The sequence below is a fragment of the Lepidochelys kempii genome, chromosome 4 (genome assembly GCF_965140285.1).
Source record: "Lepidochelys kempii isolate rLepKem1 chromosome 4, rLepKem1.hap1, whole genome shotgun sequence".
In the NCBI taxonomy this organism is placed as follows: Eukaryota; Metazoa; Chordata; order Testudines; family Cheloniidae; genus Lepidochelys; species Lepidochelys kempii.
Window position 1 is genome coordinate 67,192,605 of NC_136383.1, and position 24,067 is coordinate 67,216,671.

At 38.9% G+C, this 24,067-nt stretch overlaps 1 protein-coding gene across 2 annotated transcripts in view; it reads right to left on the reverse strand.

The window, feature by feature from the left end:
• Window positions 1-609: 609 nt before the first annotated feature.
• The window catches only part of SPOCK3 (SPARC (osteonectin), cwcv and kazal like domains proteoglycan 3), a 386,051-nt gene continuing 362,593 nt past the window's right edge, over window positions 610-24,067 (reverse strand). The window contains exons 8-11 of one of the 2 annotated variants that reach the window (XM_073341560.2): window positions 14,738-14,959; window positions 5,880-5,942; window positions 2,417-2,554; window positions 610-2,094 (exon numbers count right to left, since the gene is read on the reverse strand). In XM_073341560.2, coding sequence (XP_073197661.2) covers window positions 1,919-2,094; window positions 2,417-2,554; window positions 5,880-5,942; window positions 14,738-14,959 — 599 coding nt within the window. In that variant the 3' untranslated portion in view covers window positions 610-1,918. The remainder of the gene's footprint in view (window positions 2,095-2,416; window positions 2,555-5,879; window positions 5,943-14,737; window positions 14,960-24,067) is intronic. The other variant, XM_073341561.2, reaches the window with a different exon arrangement.

Sequence of the window (24,067 nt, forward strand, 5' to 3'; positions counted from 1 at the left end):
CTATGTCCCTCATACTAGGATAAGGTCTATAAGAAACAAATGCAACATTAGCTACCATATAATGAAGAAAAGACAAAACAATCATCTTAAATTATAAATCTACAGTAAATTAAAAAAATACAAAAAAAAAAAAGAAAAAGAAAATCTTTCTTATGGGTTTTGTCTTGATCCGAAACTTATCTCTTGAAATGTAATGAAACACTAATAAATGGCTCTACATAAGTTAAACAGTTGAATATTTGAATGATTGTGGGAATGTATCTGAAACATGAGAGTTTCTGATTTTTCAATAGAAAGCTATACAAAACTTCAAACTACTAGTCTATACTGTTAAAAATCATTACAGTATTCAGCTAAAGGTTGGTTACAAGAGTCTTTATTTTGCAAACTATACATAAACAGTAAAAAAGAAAATGCATTATACTTTTTAATAGTACATAAGATAAACATTAAATTTAGTATTTAAATGTGTAGAAATCAAATGCAAAGAATAAACTGATTTTCCTATAATTTAACTGCAGATGAAAATCAGGGAAACCAGTGATCCGCTGTTGAAATTACACAATCAGTCGTGTAATATTACATAGGTTGTTTCAGTTTTATTGTGGGCGGAAAGCCATAGGTCTGATATGCATGAAGGTGTTGGAGTTCCAAAACGTCTACACAATTAATTAACATGCTAACATAAATACAGTGATTAAAGTAATTTTCTCTACAGTCAAATCGTAAGTGCTACTCTACACAATAATCATAAGCTAGTCCACATGGTAATTACATAACAATAGAAAAAAATTAAAATAACCCATTTTCTTCATTCCAGCAGCAGTACCTATACTGGTATTAATTTGGTAATTGGGTGTGCTTAGCTATTGCCTAACAGCCTATATTGGTATGCATGCTAAAACCTCTATTTCTATTTTTGCAAGGCACCTTACCATACGTTCTCTAAATTTCTGCACTAATAACAGAAAAGGACATGAATTAAGATAAAGATGAAACTATTTTCTGAAATAGAAAAACTAACAGGTATGGTTAGGGGTGTTTAGAACTGTCTTGGGGAAAGTTCCAGTACTCTCAAATACAGTATTGTATAGATGTAATATATTTTACACAAAGTTTTTCAATTTAAAATATTTTATGCTCATCTTCTGGTTTGAGATATAGAAATAAAGGGTGAAATCATCATGCTACTTGAGTAAATAATGAAGTCTATATGAGTTTGACATTAAAAGAAAAAATGAAAAAAAAGGACAACAAAAGTTTAGATTTGTAGAATCAATGCTTGTCCATGTTTACTGCTTTTGATAAACATCCTTTCAAGAACCTAGACATTTCCTAATCAAAAATATAACTATAAATGCAAATACAAAGGAGGGCCTTACATTATTTTCTTCTATGTGACAGTCACACCTTTGGTTAAAGGTTTGTGAGATGCTACTTGTGTGTTGAAATTTCTATTGTAATAAGTTGTTGATTCAGGTCATGCACAATTATGAAATCTACTACATGGCCTAAATCACTTGCGAAATTAAAGCCGCCTTAACATATAACCAAGCTCATGTTTAATGAGGCCACCCAAAGTTCCAAACAATAGTAAAGATCATTTTCATGGAAGTTTTTACAAGTTTGGTTGTCCTTGCACATTTATTTTTGTAGTAGCACATCACATTTCCTTATTCAGGCCAGACTTCCAATTTGTTTTCTTCTGCTCAAAGGCATATAAAAACTCAAAAGCACATAATATAATGATTCTTATTTAAACAAAGAAAGTCTATGACTCCAGCTGCAATATTTGAAATAATCATACAAAATATACACATTGTTTAGAATCCTTTTGATCTTGGAGAGCAAAGGAATTTTCTATGAGATATCACCTTCTGAATTTTAGAAAGGAAGAATTCATTGACCTCTAATATTGTCAAATATATCCATCATGATCATCATCATCCACATCATCATCGCCTTCATCCTCATCATCATCCTCATCATCAATTTCATCTTCATCATTCATTATATCATCTTCGTCATCCTCATCATCTGTCCATTCATGAAAATCACCACTGGCAAAATCACCTGAGATCTCTAAATCAATAGCTAAAAAAAAGTGTAAAAGTTACACTATACTGATAGGAACACATGGTTACAGAACTAGCTGGCTTCAGGTCAATTGATTTAAATTAAATAATGAGGTAAAGTAAAAAAGTAATACCACTGATAGGCTGTCTCTATAACTATCACCATGATAGATGCTACAGAAATTAGTGAAATAAATAATAATAATAATTACAAATTGACTTCTAAATGTGTGTTGTTTGGTCCCAGTCATATTCTCATTGAAGACATTAAGAGTTTGACCACTGACTTCAAAGAGAAGAGGGAGTCTAATTCAATAATGAGCAAGAATTCTTCCACTTACCACAGTCTGCAGCACCATTTGTTCTGGAACCTGTTACCTCATTACCATATCTGTCAACACACCAGCACTGCCCTGCATTGCCATGGCATTGACTTGGTTTGTAATACCCATCTTCATCACATAATGGGATGTACTGCCCTATGACACATAAAGATTAAATTATAATATTAGCAGTCACCTGTACAGAATAAACCAATATTCTACATTACGCCAGAAGCAAAATAAAAAATAAACAACCGTGTCTTATCTCTGTTCAATGTCCTCCCTGATTGACTTACTCTCTGTTACTGAGGTCAGCCAAGAAGTGTTTTATATGTAATACATTTGCGCCTTCCTCTTATTCAGAGAGGGAGAGCAGATATCAAATATATGGGCCTCTCTTTGAGTGACCTCAAGAATGGACATGCCCAGTCCATCAAGGAATGTCCCCGTTCCTCTTTCAAGCTCCTCATTGATTCTCTGACATCTGCTCCTTATTATACATCAGACTCCCTGACTGTTATAGCCAAAATCTTGAATGCCATATGTAGACACCAGGCTAGATAGGGAGTAGCTCAGATGTCTAAATTTTAAGTTCTGCAACCTGTGCTGCCATGGCTTCAATGCTATTGTTACTCGAGCTAGGTAAATCAAAGCTAGCTTGGGTATGTCTACACATACTTCGGACACATCTCTGACTTCAGTATAGACATAATCTCTGTCAACTATTCCAGTGATTCAAAAGAAAGTATAGAATTCATCATATTCCTCCAAAGGTGTATTGATTATGCAGTGCTAAGATGAGCAAAAACAAAAAAACATGTATTTTTGTAAATTAAGTAAGCAGCTGTGACTTGAAATATGCTCACAGAGCAAACCTGTGAGGTAAGAGGGCACATTTTTATGTAGTACCTTTTCAGAGTAGACACACTCTTTCAAGTACAAGTATGGGAGTTTATAGCAATGAATGAATATGATTTTTGTTCCATATATTTATTTTAACAGACACATTTTTTAGGGTTTTCAACTTTTGTAGTCACTCTATGCCTTACTAAACAGTCCTAATTAATGGCAGTCACAGGTTGGGTGAAATCTTGTCAATGGGAATTTCGCTATTGACTTCAATGAGATCAGAATTTCACCCCTGGAACCTAGCCATGCTAGTCATTGGTTTGGATGCTTGCAGTTCTTCAGATTTTTAATTTCACCAAAATTGAATAGTAGATTTTAGTGAACTAAGATACTTAATAACACTAAAATGTTGATAACAGATTACAGGTATTTGCCTATTTAACTCATATTTACCAAATACCTAGGCAAATGAACCATGCAAATGAACCCTTGTATAGAGCCCCACTGAAATTAACAGGGCTCCATAAGCATAGCAATGAGTTATAGAATCAGAACCTTAATTCTGTAATAACTTCGTCCTTGAAATAATCAGATGTTCTTTGAAGAACTGAAAATGGTAACTAAATCACATTTAAAAAATTGTCAGTACTGTAAAATGCATGAGATATTTTTGATCAGAGTAATTTAAAACTATCATCTCAAACAGGTTTCAGAGTAACAGCCGTGTTAGTCTGTATTCGCAAAAAGAAAAGGAGTACTTGTGGCACCTTAGAGACTAACCAATTTATTTGAGCATAAGCTTTCGTGAGCTACAGCTCACTTCATCGGATGCATACCGTGGAAACTGCAGCAGACTTTATATATACACAGAGAATATGAAACAATACCTCCTCCCACCCCACTGTCCTGCTGGTAATAGCTTATCTAAAGTGATCATCAGGTGGGCCATTTCCAGCACAAATCCAGGTTTTCTCACCCTCCACCCCCCCACACAAATTCACTCTCCTGCTGGTGATAGCCCATCCAAAGTGACAACTCTTTACACAATGCATGATAATCAAGTCTGGCTATTTCCTGCACAAATCCAGGTTTTCTCACATCCCCCCCACCCCCATACACACACAAACTCACTCTCCTGCTGGTAATAGCTCATCCAAACTGACCACTCTCCAAGTTTAAATCCAAGTTAAACCAAAACATCTGGGGGGGGGTAGGAAAAAACAAGAGGAAACAGGCTACCTTGCATAATGACTTAGCCACTCCAAGTCTCTATTTAAGCCTAAATTAATAGTATCCAATTTGCAAATGAATTCCAATTCAGCAGTTTCTCGCTGAAGTCTGGATTTGAAGTTTTTTTGTTTTAAGATAGCGACCTTCATGTCTGTGATTGCGTGACCAGAGAGATTGAAGTGTTCTCCGACTGGTTTATGAATGTTATAATTCTTGACATCTGATTTGTGTCCATTTATTCTTTTACGTAGAGACTGTCCAGTTTGACCAATGTACATGGCAGAGGGGCATTGCTGGCACATGATGGCATATATCACATTGGTGGATGTGCAGGTGAACGAGCCTCTGATAGTGTGGCTGATGTTATTAGGCCCTGTGATGGTGTCCCCTGAATAGATATGTGGGCACAATTGGCAACGGGCTTTGTTGCAAGGATAAGTTCCTGGGTTAGTGGTTCTGTTGTGTGGTATGTGGTTGTTGGTGAGTATTTGCTTCAGGTTGCGGGGCTGTCTGTAGGCAAGGACTGGCCTGTCTCCCAAGATTTGTGAGAGTGGTCAGTTTGGATGAACTATTACCAGCAGGAGAGTGAGTTTGTGTGTGTATGGGGGTGGGGGGGATGTGAGAAAACCTGGATTTGTGCAGGAAATAGCCAGACTTGATTATCATGCATTGTGTAAAGAGTTGTCACTTTGGATGGGCTATCACCAGCAGGAGAGTGAATTTGTGTGGGGGGGTGGAGGGTGAGAAAACCTGGATTTGTGCTGGAAATGGCCCACCTGATGATCACTTTAGATAAGCTATTACCAGCAGGACAGTGGGGTGGGAGGAGGTATTGTTTCATATTCTCTGTGTATATATAAAGTCTGCTGCAGTTTCCACGGTATGCATCCGATGAAGTGAGCTGTAGCTCACGAAAGCCCATGCTCAAATAAATTGGTTAGTCTCTAAGGTGCCACAAGTACTCCTCATCTCAAACAGGTTTGCCTATGTCTTTTACTCCAGATTTTATAAAGACTGCTAATGCTAGCATTTAGATTTTATATCCAAAATAAAAGTTATGTAAATGAAACATTTTTGATACAATATGGAATTTTTTGTAACAATTACTTACATAAATATTAGAGTTAAATATCAGCAGAAATGTTAATTTAGGATTGCTCAAGTCTTTTTTCCTAATAACTGTAAAAATGTACAGTCTATCAGGGTAATAAAATGGATGCAATATCTTTCAGTAGGTAATGTAATAAAACTAACTTTAATAGCTTTCAAAAACTTCATAAATTTTGTTGCTGGAATTTAGTGTGGTCTATCTTTGTTGGATTAATATTGATTTTATGTAGCTGTTTCACTAGGGTTATTTATGTAAGCAATAAAACCTTCAAAAGAATGATCTATGGCTCACCTAGGAGCTTCTTTCCTCCTTGCTGCTTCTGAATGTTGCTGAGCTCCGTCTGGCAAGGTGGGTCTGAAATGACATCAAAATTTTAAATAGATTACATCTGATCAAAGGAAGAAAGTTGAATGATTGAGTTTTCATCAGGTTTTTATACTTTAGGTTTCTTCTAATTATTGCCATTAAGAAACATATACATCCTCCCTTAGCAGATTTTGCATTTCACATACTCAGACTAGACCTTTCCAAATCTGCACCTTAGAAAGAGCGTTTTTAACGTAGATATAAAAGTCTGATATATCTAATAAGACAACCTTAAAAAAAAAAAAGAAGAGTACTTGCACCTAGTTAGAAAGACACATAAGAAATTAATAGATAAGGGGGGGTAGTGTATGTGTTTGTGTGTATATGTACTCAATGACTGCACCACAGCTAAAGGGGGGCAGAATTTGTCTGGGCTTACTCAAAGAAGGGCAGCTCTGCTTTGTGGTTGGGGGTGGGGGTGGAGAGGAAGAACATCAAAAACTGCTGTAAAAGGTGCTCAGTGGTCAGCTTTGCAGCAATGACTCACCCCCACACCACCCCCTGGAATGTGCATAAAGGTACGAAACCTGGGTGGGGCAAGTCTCTATGTCCAAGCAGCGAGGAATCCAGCACCCACCCACCCTCCCCTAGTGGAGGTGAATGGGAGGCTGGGTTAGGACCTGCTGTGGGCATTACGCTAGTTGCCCCTTTTAAAGGGGGACTGGGAAGGAATTTTTCCCACACCACCAGAATTGGCTTCAGTGGAGTGTGGTTTTTTCGCCTTCCCCACAGCGGGTGTGAGGATGGACTTTTTCTGGTGAATAGATAAGGTGGTAGGCCATATGTAGCAACTTGTTTTGTAAGGTTGGGCAGATGTTCGATGCAGGTACTCCACAGGGAGGGCAGCCAGTGACCAGATAAATGGCCTCATAAAGGACTTAAAAGGAGGTACTGGATAAAGGAATAGAACGGGGGAGGGGGTTCGGGGACTCCTATGATTGGTATGGCAGGGAGCCAACAACCCCCCCTGCTTTCCCCCCCCCCCATTCTCCTAGCCCTCCTTAACCCTCTTATGAGGCTGGTGGATGGTAAGGTCCAAGCCATGGGTCGGCGGCAGGACCTGGATGGAAACAAAGGGGGACTTGGTGGAAGCTCCGGAGAATTGACTTGAATAAGTATGGATTTGCCTGCACTGTACATTTTATCTGCCGGGTAGTCCCAGATATCTATATAATAAAGTTGCGGCCTGATTAAAACCCATAACAAGTCTCCTGTCCTTCTTGTCGTATACCCAGACAATAGGGCGTGTATTAAAGTTAGATCTTAAATTGTCCAAAATTGCCATGCTCTTTCTGAGGCCATAAAAATCATTGTGTATTGTAAGGAGATCTCCTAAATGTGAACATTTTTAATGACAGGTTTCAGAGTAACAGCCGTGATAGTCTGTATTTGCAAAAAGAAAAGGAGTACTTGTGGCACCTTAGAGACTAACCAAGACTAACCAATAAATTGGTTAGTCTCTAAGGTGCCACAAGTACTCCTTTTCTTTTTGCAAACATTTTTAATGAAACCTTTTCATATGAGATTTTAAGATAAAGCACATGTGCAGTAAACCAAACTGTATATTCATGGAGTAACATGTATATCATGTTAGCATGAAAGTTGTAAACTTTTTTACTCATGAAGCAACTAATAATGTTGTTTATTTCTTAGATGTTTTAACAGCTACAAATAATCAAATAAAATGCAGGGAATACACTTTCATTAGCTGTATATAGACTTCTTACAATATCCCTTAAAGGCAGTTTAGATATTACAGTGTTGGGCACCGTGTAAGAGTACAATGCAACTTTTATTGAAGCCAACAGGAAAACTTCCGTTAACACTCATTGGGAGTAGGATTGGACTTTAACAACCAAAAATAGATGAGAAAATAGAATGTATATTCAGGGTGCCCATGTGCAGCAAAGGAAAATTTGTTCTAGAGCTAGATTCTGGCCTCAGATGTAGATAATTCTATTTATATGTGTAGTTAAAAGCAAAAGTGACCAATTTTCCTTTAATACTTCCCAAATGTTTTGATACCAAAGGATATGATCTGTATCATGGTGGTGACAAGAATAAGTAAATGAACACATTCTATTAATAAAGTAATGAACAGAGTCACCACTTTCTCTGTTGAAATTTGTAGGATTTTGGTTCTAATATGGCAATTTAAGGCCCCAATTTTGCAGACCCCTGTATCGACACACAAGTTGAAGGACTGGGGCCTAGAAATAACTGAAATCTAACTAAATAACTAGAGATGGCTCTGAGCTGCAGAATATGGATTCAAATGCACAATTCTTCAAACTTCAGGGTTCTGATTTTTATGGTTTTTATCTCTAAAAAGCTAAGTCAGAGCACTACAGACAACTTCCTTGAAAAAAAAGATATGATATGAATGCATGTATACTACTGTACAGAAAGAGAATGAAGGCTAGTACTTTTCTTTGAACACTGCATATGCCATATAAGAAATGACAGGGTCACAACTGAGGCATTTTCCTTTCTGAATCAGTAGTATTCTTGTGGCATGTAGTCTGAGGTCAATGGAGCTTGTAGGACAGATGACACAGAATATGTTTTTAGCCTAGATTGTCCCCAAGGCAATATCCTATGAAATCTCAAATTCAATCAATACTAGCTTATTTAGTGACAGGGTAGCCTCACGTGTAGTATAGAAGCTAGATATATCAGCATACCTTTTGTATTATTCATGAGATCTGAACTAACAGAATAAATACAAACTGGAATCCAATAGTGACCTCTCATACAGATCAGGCTGTATTTACCCTTGGCTTTACATTTTGAATGACATTTTAAATAGTCTTTTAAGAAGATACATATGTATGAGCTTAGAAAGGTTGTGGTTAATATTCTAGCCCCACTGAGGTCAATGGGCGTTTTGCCCATTGCCTGGTCAGTGGGCCAGGATTTCACCCTAAATAGGCAAGGATTCTGTTTGGAATAAAATCCCTATAAACTGCCTCTTCTTCTAAGATGCTGCTCACAGGGATCTTAGTGCAAGAAAGAATGTCCAAGGGATGTATTTTCTCTGGAATCAAACATTGAAATTCTCTGACTCTGAACCCAGCTCAACTCCTGATCATCACGGGATGTTTTCTACCTTTACAGCAACAGTCGACGAACATTATCTTGTATTTTAAAATATAGCCATTTATTTTTAATGGTTTCTGATTATGAGAAGTGTCTTTATGGGAACTGAAGCTACTCAGCACCTTGCAGATATTTACCATCTTTCAGAAAAAATTCCTCTATCATTCATGTTGATTATAGATATCAACTCTTAACTGCTCATTTTTACCATTGTTATTTCCTCATGTTTTATATAAGTTTGAACTATAACCCTTCAGGAATTGCTTCTTTCCCACATCTAGGACTTAAAGACAAGGGTCCAGATATCTTTTGATTATCATTAACATACACAAGTATGTAAAGTATAGGTTATAAGTAACATCTTTTAATTTTGCTAAAAGCTGCTATATCTTAGACTTGTTATTGCATATGGTAACATCCATTTATTTTAAGTGTTTGATATTGTGCTGCCCATACAACTGAGATAATATTGGGGGCAATAGTAAATGGAAGAAAAGAAGGGTGATACACAACTTCCAAAAAAGATGGGAAATGTGCTGAATGAGAAGGAACTTGCCCAATAAAGTACATGTATTGTGCTCTAGGGAAAAAAATCCTAAATCAGGAACACAAAGATACACGTACAAAAGTTGATGCGGGGCAGTTTTAATATTATGTACTGAGCCTAAATAATCCTCATCACTTATTGCAATAAATCTAAAATTAATAATTAGAAAATATGAAATACCACTAAGCAATATGAAAGGTAACAGTATTGGTAAATTACTTACCTGTAATTCTGCTTCTCTGAAGATATAATCTTGCAGGATTCTCACTACTGGGTTTTAGCTTCTTAGCACAAAACTGACAGATTTCTCTTAGCAGGTACAGCTGTTTAGTCCTAAAAAAGTGGTAGCAAGGTAGAACTCGAGCTAAGCCCCTAATGGATGACACATGCCACCCTTGCAGAGTGTAAATGCTGCCATCTTGTCTTCCAGTCAGTTCCAGTGAGTGGGAGGCAACACTCCCTCAGATTCCTGGACTGATTTTAACTCAGAATCAGTGGTCTTAGCTTCTGTAAAAACTAAGGAAAAGTAGGATCATTTCCTCCACAGTCACTATGCTGGTGCTCCTCTGTAACAGAAAAGAACTTGGCATCAGATGAGTCCTGCTCATCTGAATAACAGACCTCATTGCACTGATCTTCAGCCAGCTCTCATCCAAGTGGAGTGATCTAGATGACAGGATGATGGTGGAGTGGCCTGCATTGTGGTAAGTGCTCCATGAGACATTAACACTAGCTGTGCTGCAGCCTTTAATGCAAGAGGCACCTGTGTTGAGGCCAGGGCTTCCTTTGCCAAGAGTATTGACCCTTGAGGTATTTGCATGCAAATGTGCCAAGAGATCCTACCCTGCCAACACAGAGAGAGGGGAATACTTAAAAGTGAGTACTGTGGGGCTTGCAGAGGACAAATTATGTCCAATTTACCAGTTTATACTGGACTCTCTATTTCCCCCTGTCTCTGCTTCAAGTGCATTAATGCAGGGGGAATGGGAAATCTGGAGACCTGTTATAGAGTCACCTGGAGTGAGGGGCTTCAACAGAAGTGCATCAAGGAGCTGCTGGCCTACACCTTGTGCTTCCTGCCTTGGTCTCCTGTATGGATTTTCAGCTCATTCAAAGTACATCTGCTTGTCAGTGGATGCTTGGTGGAGCCTCTCTGTTGTTGACACAGGGTATTTTGGTGGTGAGACCACTCTGTTGTGCATACTGATGCTGGGTCTCATCCAGTGCCAATATGGGTAGCACTAGCTTTTCAATCTGCTTCTCAATAGTCTTGGGCAAGTCAGGCTTCAGCTTTCAGGGTCTACCCTTTGAAGCACTCCAGGCCAACCTCATGCTGGACTTACAGGAGGAATCTTTTTGGGTGCCTTAGCAAAGGCTTGAGGTGCACATCACACTTCTTCAGTGCTATCTATAAATATGTAAGAGCCCTACAATCTGAGGAAGATGACATAAGAAAGATGGACCTCAGTCTTTGTCATTCTTCTGTACCACAGACTATGTTTGAAGACATTACATGGTCTTGAATCCTCTTTACTTACTATATCCTGCAAAAGAAAAGAAAAAAGGTATAAATGCATCGAGAGATGCACCGGGCTAACAGACCGAAGTGGTAAGCAGCAATGGAGAGATCTGAGGTTCCTAACAAACTTTGGCACTCTAGTATCTAGATTCAGGTACTGGTGCACCAAGAACACTGCTGCCTCAATGAGGAAGCACTGGCAAAAAGAAAAAACAGTCACTAGAATGTCGAAAAGGCCAAAGTCTAGTGGTGCTTCAGCATTAAGGTACGCAATGAAGCATTAAGGCAGGTATCAAAGCACAAAGAAAATAAGTGCTAAAGGCAGGTGCTGAAGTACTTAGATAAACGGTTGTGACACCCAGAAAGAAATGGGCCAAAGCACAAAGGCAAGCAATAAGGCACTGACAAAACTCAGGCACTGAAGTGCTACAGAAATATGCCAAAGTACCCAGAACAAATACCGCAGATATACTAAACCACCTGGCTTGGAAGCAGAGGTGTGATCAAGAAAAGATACGACAAGCATCACTGAGATCCAGAGGAGTGTTGGCGCAACAGTAAACGTGGCAAAACAGCTGCAGGGAGCGCTTTTCCTGCCCAAGAAGGAACTGACTGGAATGTATGGAAGGCAGTGTTGATAATCAACATGAAATGGTGTGCAAATAGCCAGTAACAGCTAGTTCATCCTCTACTTTGTTATTACTTTCCTTAAGGGTGAAACACCCCCAAACATCCTACGGATTGGGGTAATCCCACCGGACTTGCACTAAGAAGTTGACACCAATGAGTGAGACTCCTGCATAGATGGTAGCTTTAACAACTGTGCCTTTATATATATATATAGGCTTTGAAGCCTTTGTGATATATTGCACAGGTTGCATTCTTGTATTCACTTTAAACACAATCAATAGCAGTTATCAAGGTCTGTACACCGTGTTTTGGAGTTGTAAAATTGCACAGAAAAGAGCTACAAAGGTAGCTGAATACAGAGAGCTCGCTACATGATTTACAACTTTTTGTTAATGGAAACTTACTCAATGAACATTACAAGGACACCATTAATCTTCTCTACCTAATAATTCTATCACCATTAACAATTAGAGAGATATTTAGATTATGCAATCCAAACAATAAAGAAAAACATCAATGCAGTACAAGGCTTAGCATAAAACTGAAATTTACTAATAGAGGATTGTTTGGCTTGTTCATGCTAAAGGGAGACAATTATGCATAAAAGGGCTAATAACAAGTAGCTGACAAAGAGAACAGTAACACCCCCCACCCCCCGACATGCATATTTAGGTTTGGCAAAGGAAGGAGAAGACGGGTTTTGGTGGTAGTGTTAATTTTGGGAAGGGGTGCATGGAAGTGTTCTAAATATTCAAGGAGTTGCCAGAACTGAGATTTCACCTCATTACCGGTGTTCAGGGCATTCTATGCCCACTCTCAGCCAAGCTGCTGATAACACTAACAATGTAATCTCATTTAAATCAGTACCTTGTTGTCCCATCACAGGCCAGGGAGGGGGAAAAAATGAGGAAGGAGGATAAACCCTTGTGATGGCCAGTCCCTTTGCTGGATTCTGAGACAGGGAGAGAGCTCTCCACAAAATGCTGCTGGTGGGTTTGACTCCATTTTTAACTTTATCATTATGACTAAGGTATATTTACGTCAGACCCTGATTAGCAGTATCCTGAGCAGTTGTTTTTATACATAGTGTCTATAGAGTGTAGACTACAAAACTGACCGTAACTATCCCATGGAAGTGCCCTTTGCACATAATGGGTGAAAAATATGCTTTATATATACACCAGTGGTCCCCAAAAGAGGGGCGTGCTCCCCCAGTGGGGCATGGAGGAACATCCAGTGGGGCATGGCAAGGCCCAGGCCAGGCCCCACAAGGGGGTGGGAAGGGAGTGCCACCCAGCCCTACTCTGCCCCCAGCCCCAGTCCGCAGCTGTGGCCCCGCTCCCAGCCCCAGCTCTTGGCCACCAGCTCCTGGCTCCCGCTCCCAGCTGCCCGTTCCCAGCTGCAGCTCCGCTCCCAACCACCGACTCCCGGCCACAGCCCAGCTGCGACTCTGCTCCTGGCCCCAAGGGGGATGGGGGACAAACACATTCTATTACTGGTCGGTGGGGTGCAAGTAATAAAGTTTGGGGACTGCTGATATACACAGTATAAAACTGGCAGGAGAACCAATTGGTAGAAGAACAAAAATTTGCGATAAATTTCATCTTACAGGTTGTAACATGGCTGAACTTTTTCAGACAACTGAAAAAATTTGCACCCCTCAAGATATTCATGATCTCATCTAAAATAATTGTATTCTTTAAAAAGAACTGGTTATGTTCTTTAATAAGTAACTTGGGATAGAGGATACTTCATTTATTGCTTTTAGCAGCAGTACACTACTTCTAAAAATTAAAAAAAAAAGAGACAGTTCTATTATAAAGCAAGAAAGATTGTTTGGAAGATGAAATCTTGACCTTTTGCACGGGATAGTTATCAATATGCTTATATTTGATAGCATGTTTTAAATAGGAAAGAAGGCAGTCAGCCAAAATATATCCCCGGAAGTATATCTTTATTTTTGTTCAGATTTACAATTCAGAGTTTAAAAAGTCTGACCGTGCAACATGGTAAGCATCTTCAACTCCCAGTGAAGTCAGGATTAAGCCCTAATGATGAACGTTAATGGGACTTAAGTGGAGGATTTTCATAGGCACAAATGCCAATTGTGCACATAAGGTAAAATTTTCATAAGTGCTTCAGCGAGTAGGAATAAAAGTCCCACTGAAAGGCACTGTCAACTTACTTTCAGTGGCAGTTAGGTGCCTGACTGCCATTTGTTCCTTTGAAAACCTCCCCCTAAATCATCTTGCAAATAAGAAGCTCAGTGGATGCATTTCAATTTTCTGTCCCGTTTCAGCTAAGAAACAGTGACCAGGCTTTTCAAAAATCTTATTCTAATTCATTTTTTTATTTTCTAACTTATGGAATATGTCATTTAGATATAAAATTGTTGTTTGAGTTTGATTTAATTTACATTCGTGGACAATTAAGAAAGGACTGCCTCTAGATATTTTGAGCTACTATTTTCTTAGCCAAAGAATTTCAAGAAGTTATCAAGAGTTTAAGCTAGGTCCTGAAAATCAGTGGCTTTATGGCCCAATGAATGCAAATAACTTTATGCATAATATTTAATTTATTTCAGTTAAAATGTTATAGCCCAGTAATAAAAAAGTAAAAAAAAAAGTTAATTTTATAATGTGGGAAAAAGAGAGAGAAAATGAATGCTAATAATTTTGTCCTTTTCTTTTGGTCCTTCCCTTTCCTCTCTGTGGAGGTTGGTAAGAGAAACAATACTTCTATCAAAGCATTAATTGCTCTTTTACATTTTATTTAGAATTTCTTGAATCTCAGCTAAGTTTCTCCAGTTCAGCTTGATTTTTAGCTTTCCTTTTCACTTTCTATTCACAGTAGCTCAAAACCTTTAAGCAAATTCATAGCATAGCACTTAAGAGCTTGTAATTGACTCTAAATTTTTTAACATGTTCCAGAAAGATAAAACAGTACAATAAGGTCAGTCAGCATCTGCAAGTTATTCTCATCTTTTACCTTGCTGTCTCTGGAAGCAGTAGCACCACTCATTGTTAGATATCAAACTGTCCTTGTACGTGTCACAAGAATTGAAGAATGCCTTGGTGCACTGTTCATTCTTGTCAAGGTAAATGCTTCCAAGCTCTGACTGGTCTAACAGCAGGTCATAGTTTGTATCAAGTCTGTTAAACATCCAGCCAAGGGAGTCCTTGCAAATTGGCAAAATGCTGGTATCAAACCCTAAGAGGTAAAAATATAAAGACATCAGATAACAGTAAAAGATACAGCTGGTGTTAAACTCCGCCAAGGGAAGAAAGTGCTGTGTCACGGGGCTTTACTGGAACAGACACAGTACATGAATAGTGAATGTTATTGACAGCCCATGTCTAAGTAATATGCTAACTCAAAAAAAAATCAATAACTTCATCTGTTAAAATTGGCCCCCCATCACGCTCAAAGCGTTCAAAAATATGACCCTTTCCCCCAAAAATTTATACAGGAAACACATACTGGAGAATAATAAATGATCTAGAGTGATTTTCAGAAAAGTAATTCTCTTCAGGGATTTTAATGACATCATATGGAATGGGGGAATGGAGCTCAAATGGTTTGTGATGTTCACAGAACCAGGAAAAAGGAATAAATTCAGTGGAACTCATTGCAGCCCATTTGTTGCTTCCTATGATACGCATTAAAACTTTGAAAGGCTATTCTCATCCTTAGCAACACTTTAAAAATTATAACAACTTATCAACAGCATGCACTAACAATTTTGCTCAAAAACCAATTTATTAATTCCTCCCTCCCCTATGCCTGACTGGCATAGTTAAGCCAGCCTAAGTTCCACATGTTGACAGTACCAGGTTGATAGAAAAATTCTGCCATCAACCTAGCTACCGCCTTTCGGGGAGGTGGATTACCTATGCTGATGGGAGAACCCATTTCCTCAGCATAGGTAGTGTCTACACTGAAGCGCTACAGCAGCACAGCTGCAGAAGCAAAGCTGTGCCACTGTAGGTTTTTAAGTGTAGATAAGCCCCAAGTTGGCAGGGTCTGACAAATGCTTAAGGAACTGTCAGAAGAGGTTTCTGCGCCATGAGTAATTATCTTTGAAAACTTGTGGAGAGAGATTCCAGAGAACTGGAAAAGGGCAAATATAGCATCTGTTTATCAAAAGAGAATAAGGACAACCCAGGGAATTATAGACCAGTCATCTTAACTTTGGTACCCAGAAAGATAATGGAGCAAATAGTCAAATCCATTTTTAAGCACCCAGAAGATAACAAGGTGATAAGTAACAGTCAATATATATTTGTCAAGAATACATCATATGAAGCCAACCTAATATCCTCTTCTGACAGGGTACCAAGTTTGTGATAGTGGGGAAGCAGCAGATGTGATATATCTCAACTTTAGTAAGGCTTTTGATACTTTCTCATGTGACCTCCTAAACAAACTAGGGAAATGCAACTTAGATGGAGCTACTATAAGGTGGGAAATATAGCCAAGACAAACCTAATATAAGGTGGGTGCGAAACTCAGAGTATTTATCAGTGTTTCACACTGAAGCTAGGAGGACATATCAAGTGGGGTCCCACAGGTATCTGTCCTGGGTCTAGTTCTATTCAATATTTTCATAAGTGATTTGAATAAGGGTATAGAAAGAACATTTATAAAATTTGTAGATGATGCCAGGCTGGGATGGGCTATAAATACTTTGGAGGACAAGATTAGAATTCAAAATGATCTTGACAAACTGGAGAAATGGTCTGAAATAAATAGGATGAAATTCAATAAGGAATAAGCAACTGCACAAATACAAAATGGGAAATGATTGTTAATAAAGTACTGCAGGAAAGGATCTGGGGGTTCTAGTGGAACACAAACTAAATATAAGTCAACAGTGTAATACCACTGCAAAAAAAAAAGTGAACATAATTCAGGGAGTTTTTTATGGAAGACACAAGAAGTAATTCTTCCACGCTACTCAGCACTTATAAAGTCTCATCTGGAGTACTGTGTCCAGTTCTGAGCACCACACTTTGGGAAAGACGTGGATAAACTGGAGAAAGTCCAGAGGAGAGCAACAAAAATGATTACAAGTCTAGAAAGTGGTTCTCAACCAGGTGGTACACAAAGGTCTTCCAAGGGATGCATCAACTCATCTAGATATTTGCCTAGTTTTACAACAGGCTACATAAAAAGCACTAGCAAAGTCAGTACAAACTAAAATTTCATATGGACAAAATGAGGAAGTAAGCAATTTTTCAGTAACAGTTTTGTATTTTTGTCTCATTTTGTAAGCAAGTATTTTTAAGTGAGGTGCACAAGACAAATCAGACATCTGTAAGGGGTACAGTAGTCTGAAAAGGTTGAGAACTACTGGTCTAGAAAACATGAGCTATGAGGAAAGATTAAAAAATGGGTTTGTTTAGTTTGGAGAAGAGAAGACTGATGGGGGACATGGTAACACTCTTTAAGTACATAAAAGGTTGTTATAAAGAGGAGGTTGATAAATTGTTCTCTTTAAGAACTGAGGACAGGAGAGAAGAAATGAGCCTAAATTGCAGCAAGGGAATTTAGGTTGGATATTAGGAAAAACTTCCTGACAGGATGGTTAAACTCTGGAGCATATTACCTAGGGTGGCTGTGGAATCTCCATCACTGGAGGTTTTTTAAAACAGGTTAGACAAACACCTGCCAAGGACAGTCTAGATAATATTCAGTCCTGCCTTGGTGCAGGGGACTGGCCAAGATGACATACTGAGATCCCTTCCAGTTCAACATTTCTGTGATTCTATAAAAGGCAAGCAACAGACACCAAGATTTTGTTGACAATGTATCTCCTCTCCACACAAGCATATCATACATCATTTGAAAGATTATTATGTGTACTTTAAGATGAGGTGTGATGTGGAGCTGTTAAATAGTGCCATTACCATAAAAACAGGGGATTAACAATGACACTCTCAACACATTAAAATGACCACTGAAATATTTTCTTTTTGTTAGTTTAATAACTCCATGTATTCTTTAAAGACATAAAATGGGATTTCTTGTGAACTCAGAGCATCATAAAACAATGAAAAAGATAAAACTAATTTAATAATAAATTTGTACAGGTATCATTGAAATGTAATCATGCCAGTGACATTTCTAGTTAACATCATTATCATCTTGTTATCATTATGGCCTCTGTCAAGACTGCATAGGTTACCACAGTCTTCACTGCCTTGGAATGTACACAGTTCTGTACAAGGAAGATTGCACAGTGACTTCTCCTGGTGCAGGCATAAATAAGATCTTGCTGAAGTTCAGATGCTGTTGGGCCCTTGAAGAATACAGGAAGTAGTTCATCATCCACATATCTCCATCCATATTGCAATACTGATCCAATATCTGGTTTACTTATGTGTGAAGACATCAAAACCTTTGTTTGTCATATCTTTTTTTGACATGCTCTTCAAAACTGTCATCATATGGTGGGAGTCTAGTCAGTGACTTGTCCTCTTAGGTGGTTAGATTGAGGCACAAGCAATTCAGGTCTCGGAGGGTCTCCTTTTCTTTCTCACTCTGGTCATACAGCACTGCTGCCAACTTCCTTGCTTCCTTGTCCGTCACGCTCTTCAAATTTGGCAAGATCTCTGATGCAGTAAACTCCCTTAATTTTGGCAACATTAAACTCAGGGTTTTTTTTCCTAATACTAAATCAGGATGATACTGAGTTACATCTCGTTAATGGGTGTACAGCAGGAAGCATGTTGCAAAAGTCAGGAGTGCATCACAAATTGCATGCACAGATATGAAGCGATGCTTGTTACTTGTGCTGGAAATGGTGCCTGTTTCAATCCATACGTTATCTGTGTGTTCCATTTTTGGAAAGTAATGAACAGCAAAGACCAAAACAGCTGTATCAGGCGACCGAATCACTCCGGTTCCTTTGACACCAAAAGCCATATAGGCACATACAATGCAGAAGCATCCTTGTGTCCATTTCCTCTTGAGTTCTGTACAAGTCTTGGGCTCCTTCAACACCTCTACTAGTGATGGACTTTGCTACTTCACCATTGGAAAAGCCTGCAGCAAGAAAATCTATTTTGTTGGTTGTGCTCCATATATTCATAAAGGAATTTTACAAGTCACTGCCTGTTGGATGCCATGTTTAGAATTTTTTTCCATGGAGGCACAGGATTGCCACCTGGTATTTCTTTGCATCTGACTTTAGATCCTGTCTGGCTCGGTCTTTCTGCAGTTTTCACAGAGTTCCTGTTGTCAACCTGTCAAAAACTTTGATTACAAAATAAACCTCGTAAAATCTTTTTAGGGCAAGCCTCAAGTACTCAGCAGCCAATTCATCAAATATGTGGAATCTGTCTCCAGACATAATTTGTCTTACAGCTATGGCATCTCTGATATACACATGGTTTCTTTGTTGCATGTTCTTAGCTCATGGATTCTTTCAGCTTAAGCTTCCAGTGGATGCCCTAACTCAGCTTTGTCTGTTCTTCTCACTGGAAGAGGGACATAGGCACAGTCCTATGAGGTGACTAAGAACAGATGCTACTGAAATATCATCTCTGCATCTCACTCAGCACAGGGCTCTGAGGAAAAAAACTTCTGGACTGACAGCTGTTGTGATAGTCTCTCCCTTGCCAGACTTAAATGTGATCTTCTTTGTCATATCAGCAAATGTTTTTATGCCAGATTTCTTGACTGGGCTGAAAAAGCTGCATATCCCATCAGAATCAAGTGCACCTCTCACAAATCTCTCCATTTGTTCTTCAACTACATCTGCTATTTTGAGTAGAGACCACAACTACAATACCCACCTGCTGAAGTGAAGAAACAGATTGACAGAGCCAGAAGAGTACCTAGAAGTTACCTAATACAGGACAGGCCCAACAAAGAAAATCCAACAGAACGCCACTAGCCATCACCTTCAGCCCTCAACTAAAACCTCTCCAACGCATCATCAAGGATCTACAACCTATCCTGAAGGACGACCCATCACTCTCACAGATCTTGGGAGACAGGCCAGTCCTTGCTTACAGACAGCCTCCCAAACTGAAGCAAATACTCACCAGCAACCACAACCACACAACAACCACTAACCCAGGAACCTATCCTTGCAACGAAGCCCATTGCCAACTGTGTCCACATATCTATTCAGGGGACACCATCATAGGGCCTAATCGCATCAGCCACACTATCAGAGGCTTGTTCACCTGCACATCTACCAATGTGATATAGGCCATCATGTGCCAGCAATGCCCCTCTGCCATGTACATTGGCCAAACTGGACAGTCTCTACGTAAAAGAATAAATGGACACAAATCAGGCGTCAAGTATTATAACATTCGAAAACCAGTCGGAGAACACTTCAATCTCTTTGGTCACTCGATTACAGACCTAAAAGTGGCAATTCTTCAACAAAAAAACTTCAAAAACAGACTCCAACGAGAGACTGCTGAATTGGAATTAATTTGCAAACTGGATACAATTAACTTAGGCTTGAATAAAGACTGGGAGGGGATGGGTCATTACACTATTTCCCCATGTTTATCCCCCCCCCCACTGTTCCTCAGATGTTCTTGTCAACTGCTGGAAATGGCCCACCTTGATTATCACTACAAAAGGTTCCCGCCCTCCCCCCGCTGGTAATAGCTCACCTTACCTGATCACTCTCCTTACAGTCTGTATGGTAGCACCCCTTGTTTCGTGCTCTCTGTGTACATAAATCTCCCCCCACTGCATGCAATCTACTGCTACTGGTGCACAAACTTCAGTGGAGAGTGATCAGCAAATTTCAATTGAAAATATAGAAAACAATTATTTATGAGATGTGGGTGGGTGAGCTGTGACTACAGTGGGCAAATGATGACAAAGTATTAGAAGATTTATGTTTTAAAAGATCTATGAAATGTCAAAATTATTTTGCAAATATTGTTTGACCAAAATTAGTTATGATCTAACCACCTAGGGCAGCTTTCCTATTTTATTAGGTTTTGGAAGACTAATAAGTATTTCAGTTAAGGATGGACACCTAGTAATATTCAGATTTTGAAGCTATTTCGAACCTTAAACTATTAATCCCTTAGGACACACTCCCCAAGACACTAATATCTCACCACAGCTACTCCTGCTTCCACTACTAGGGATGCCTCACTGGCTCTGCGTGTAAAACCCTTCTTAATCGCTTGAATTCAGTTGCTAAAGGTTTTCTGTCCACCGCGAGAGCATGACATGAAAGAGAATGTTTCTAGTCCTGGCTCTGTGTGCATGTGTGCGTGTGTATACACGTACATGTACGAATGGAAAATGGTGATTTCTTCTGCCCAAAATAACTTTTTGAAGTTGGGTTTGGTCTCTGCCTAAGACAGCTGCTGAGAGGGAACAGCCACTTGGTGTCCCTGAACAACAATAAGGAGGTTGTGGGGGTCATGTGGCTCCATAAAATGTCAGACCAGACAGGAAGGCGAGATCACAGCCAACAGTAACTAAACCACACCAAAAGACATCAAAAGAGGAATCTTGAGGCCAGTTGAGATGGCAGGGGAGAGAAGAGCTGAAGGCAGAGGGAATCCTGTAAGAGGGTTTGTTGAAGGATGGATCACTAATACTTGGGACACAAAACTTTAAGATTAGTATTTGAAAAAATGCTAGAAAGGCTCAAATTTGAACCATTAAAGACATCAGTTGCACATTACTAGCTTCTGATCTCCATTCAGTAGATTCCAAATGTGCATAAGCTACACATTCCTACCACATTTTCTTGACAGACCAAGAGGAAATAAAATTGCTTAGCTGCATTTCATTGGATTTTTACTATCCTCCTTCCAATCCTCTCCCAAAGAAGCGAACACACAAAATACACTGAAAGACACACTGTCACAGGTCTCAAGACTGTATGAATTACTAAATCACAGATGACAGGTTTCAGAGTAGCAGCCGTGTTAGTCTGTATCCGCAAAAAGCTGTAGCTCACGAAAGCTTATGCTCAAATAAATTTGTTAGTCTCTAAGGTGCCATAAGTACTCCTTTTCTAAATCACAGATGAATTTACACTATACTCCCTGTCTCAAAAAACGTCATCCCTCATTCTTTCTTGATTATGTTTCACACCAATTTGCCAACTGATTACATCACAGATTCTTGTTCTTCGCAAATTTTGTGTTTTTTTTTTTTTACTTTGAAGCCTTTAAGTAGAAAATGTACCTTTCCTGGTGATTTCTTAGTGCATATGTGGGTAAAGATGGAGTTAAAAAGAGGCTATTTTGTGGTTCATGCTTAAATTGGTCATCATAAACAATTAAAGAGAAGATATTATTAAACATTATTGGAATAAACTAAGTACATTTGGGCTCCAAGAAATATATATTCATTATATTTTTGTAATTTAAGATATAATAGGCATACAGTTGAATATTGAAATATACCATTTGATATAATGTTTTATGATGCCGTGGATTTTGGAAAAACTAAGCATAGACCATCAGAGATACTTAGAAAATTGCCTAATTTTGAAATACTCCATCAGAAAATTGTAGTGCCTTTTAGGTGCTATAATGTAGCATATTTATTACAGAAAGATTTGGCAAATTTAAATGTTTCAGTCAGGGCCAATTTCTACCACCCGTTACTGATATTGAATAGTATCATATAACACTTATCTCACTAGTTCTATGGGGTAATTCAAGTTGCTCTGATTCCCTTCTCTGGATGGGTCAGTCCAATTCCAGACCCAGTGGCAGCATGCTGGATTATCCTGGGTCATTCAGAAGAGGCAATTTCCCTTTCATTAGGTCTGGGGCTTTTGTGAGAATCTGAGTGGGTTTGGGAGACTGTTTCTGTTCTGCAATGTTTTTCTTCCTGAGTGATTGCTTTATGAGAGTGGCGTTTCCCCCTTTTTATTTGTAATTGTTATGGATTCTGTTTTTAATCGATGACATGGCCCAGTCCCTAGAGCTTGCAATAGAATTGTTTCATGTTGTTAAGTTGAAACAAATGAAAAAATAAAATCTGCACTGAAGATTAAATGTGCTACATAAGGGAAAATCTGCTATAGCCTCTGCAACTCAGAAATGCCAGGCTGAATACAGTCAACAGCAACAAAATACTTTGGGGAGCAACTGAGTGTTGAATTGGTAAAAATTCCCTAAATTGGCTATCAATTAGTCACAAATTTAAGAAAATAAAAAAATAAGTACTTTATGTAGGATAGTGCAGGCATGTTTTGAAAGAAAAAAATGGAGTTGTGAAAAACTTTTATTGCACAAAAATTGCCTGATCAGATGACCAAAACTACCATTTCTAAAAGCACTTATATTAAATGACAATTTCTTCAGCCATTCCACAAGGGGGATTTTCTCCTCCATATCTCAGAGAAATGTCATTTAGTGCTGAAATACATCTTATCTCGGGATGTGTTTGAGCCACAAAGTGTGGAGATACTGGTTTGTCTCTATTTAATGATTCAAGAATTTGTGATTGGTACCTAATACCAGCAAAAGCATTAATGAGGTGAAAATGTGCCCTAAACATGATTAGATTCCACTATAATGGTGGCAGCAGTAAATATTTGACCTCTATTCTGTTATCCAGTGTAGACAGACTTCAAAGCCAATTAAGACCATTTGAGGTATGAAGCTAGATAGATCGCAGTTTGTAGTAGTGCTGAGAGGCAAGCTGCAGCATCTGCAAGACTCTCACGCCATTTACTGCAGAAGGTCAGACCACTCCTCCGGGGCTCTCTTGGAATAGCTAGCAGTGGGCAATGGAGACTGTAGCACACATCCTACATGTTTTTACGAGCACAAATGGAGGATGCAGGAGAGGAGTTCCTCTTGCAGCAGCTACTACAGCAAGGGAGGTTGCTCCACGTTATCAGCTACAACCTGATTGAGCCCCGGAGAGGTCTGAATATTCTAACAAGCAGACCCAGCCGCAGCATTTTGGACTAGAACATGCTTTTGCTGTCACTCTCCTAAAGCCCATAACATTCATGCTCACTATGATCACACCAATATGCACAAGGTTAGCTTCAGGGTTTTGGGAAGGGCTGGTGAGATGATTATTTGGAGTACACCTCATTTTACATAAAAAGTGAGCACATGTGTCCAAGAGAAATAATTTCTACTGATAAAATAGAGCACAATGGCAAGTTCCCTTCATCCCTTGCATCTGGTCCATACTTTGAAGGCTCCTTTGCAAGGAAACAGGATAGAAAATGTATTGTATAAAAAAACCCCTAAAATCTGCCTTGAAACTGGTTACTCAGAGGCTCCTCCAGCTCATAAGTTGCTCAATGTTATGAGACTATGTGGATCAGCAGATTCCACCCATTTGGTG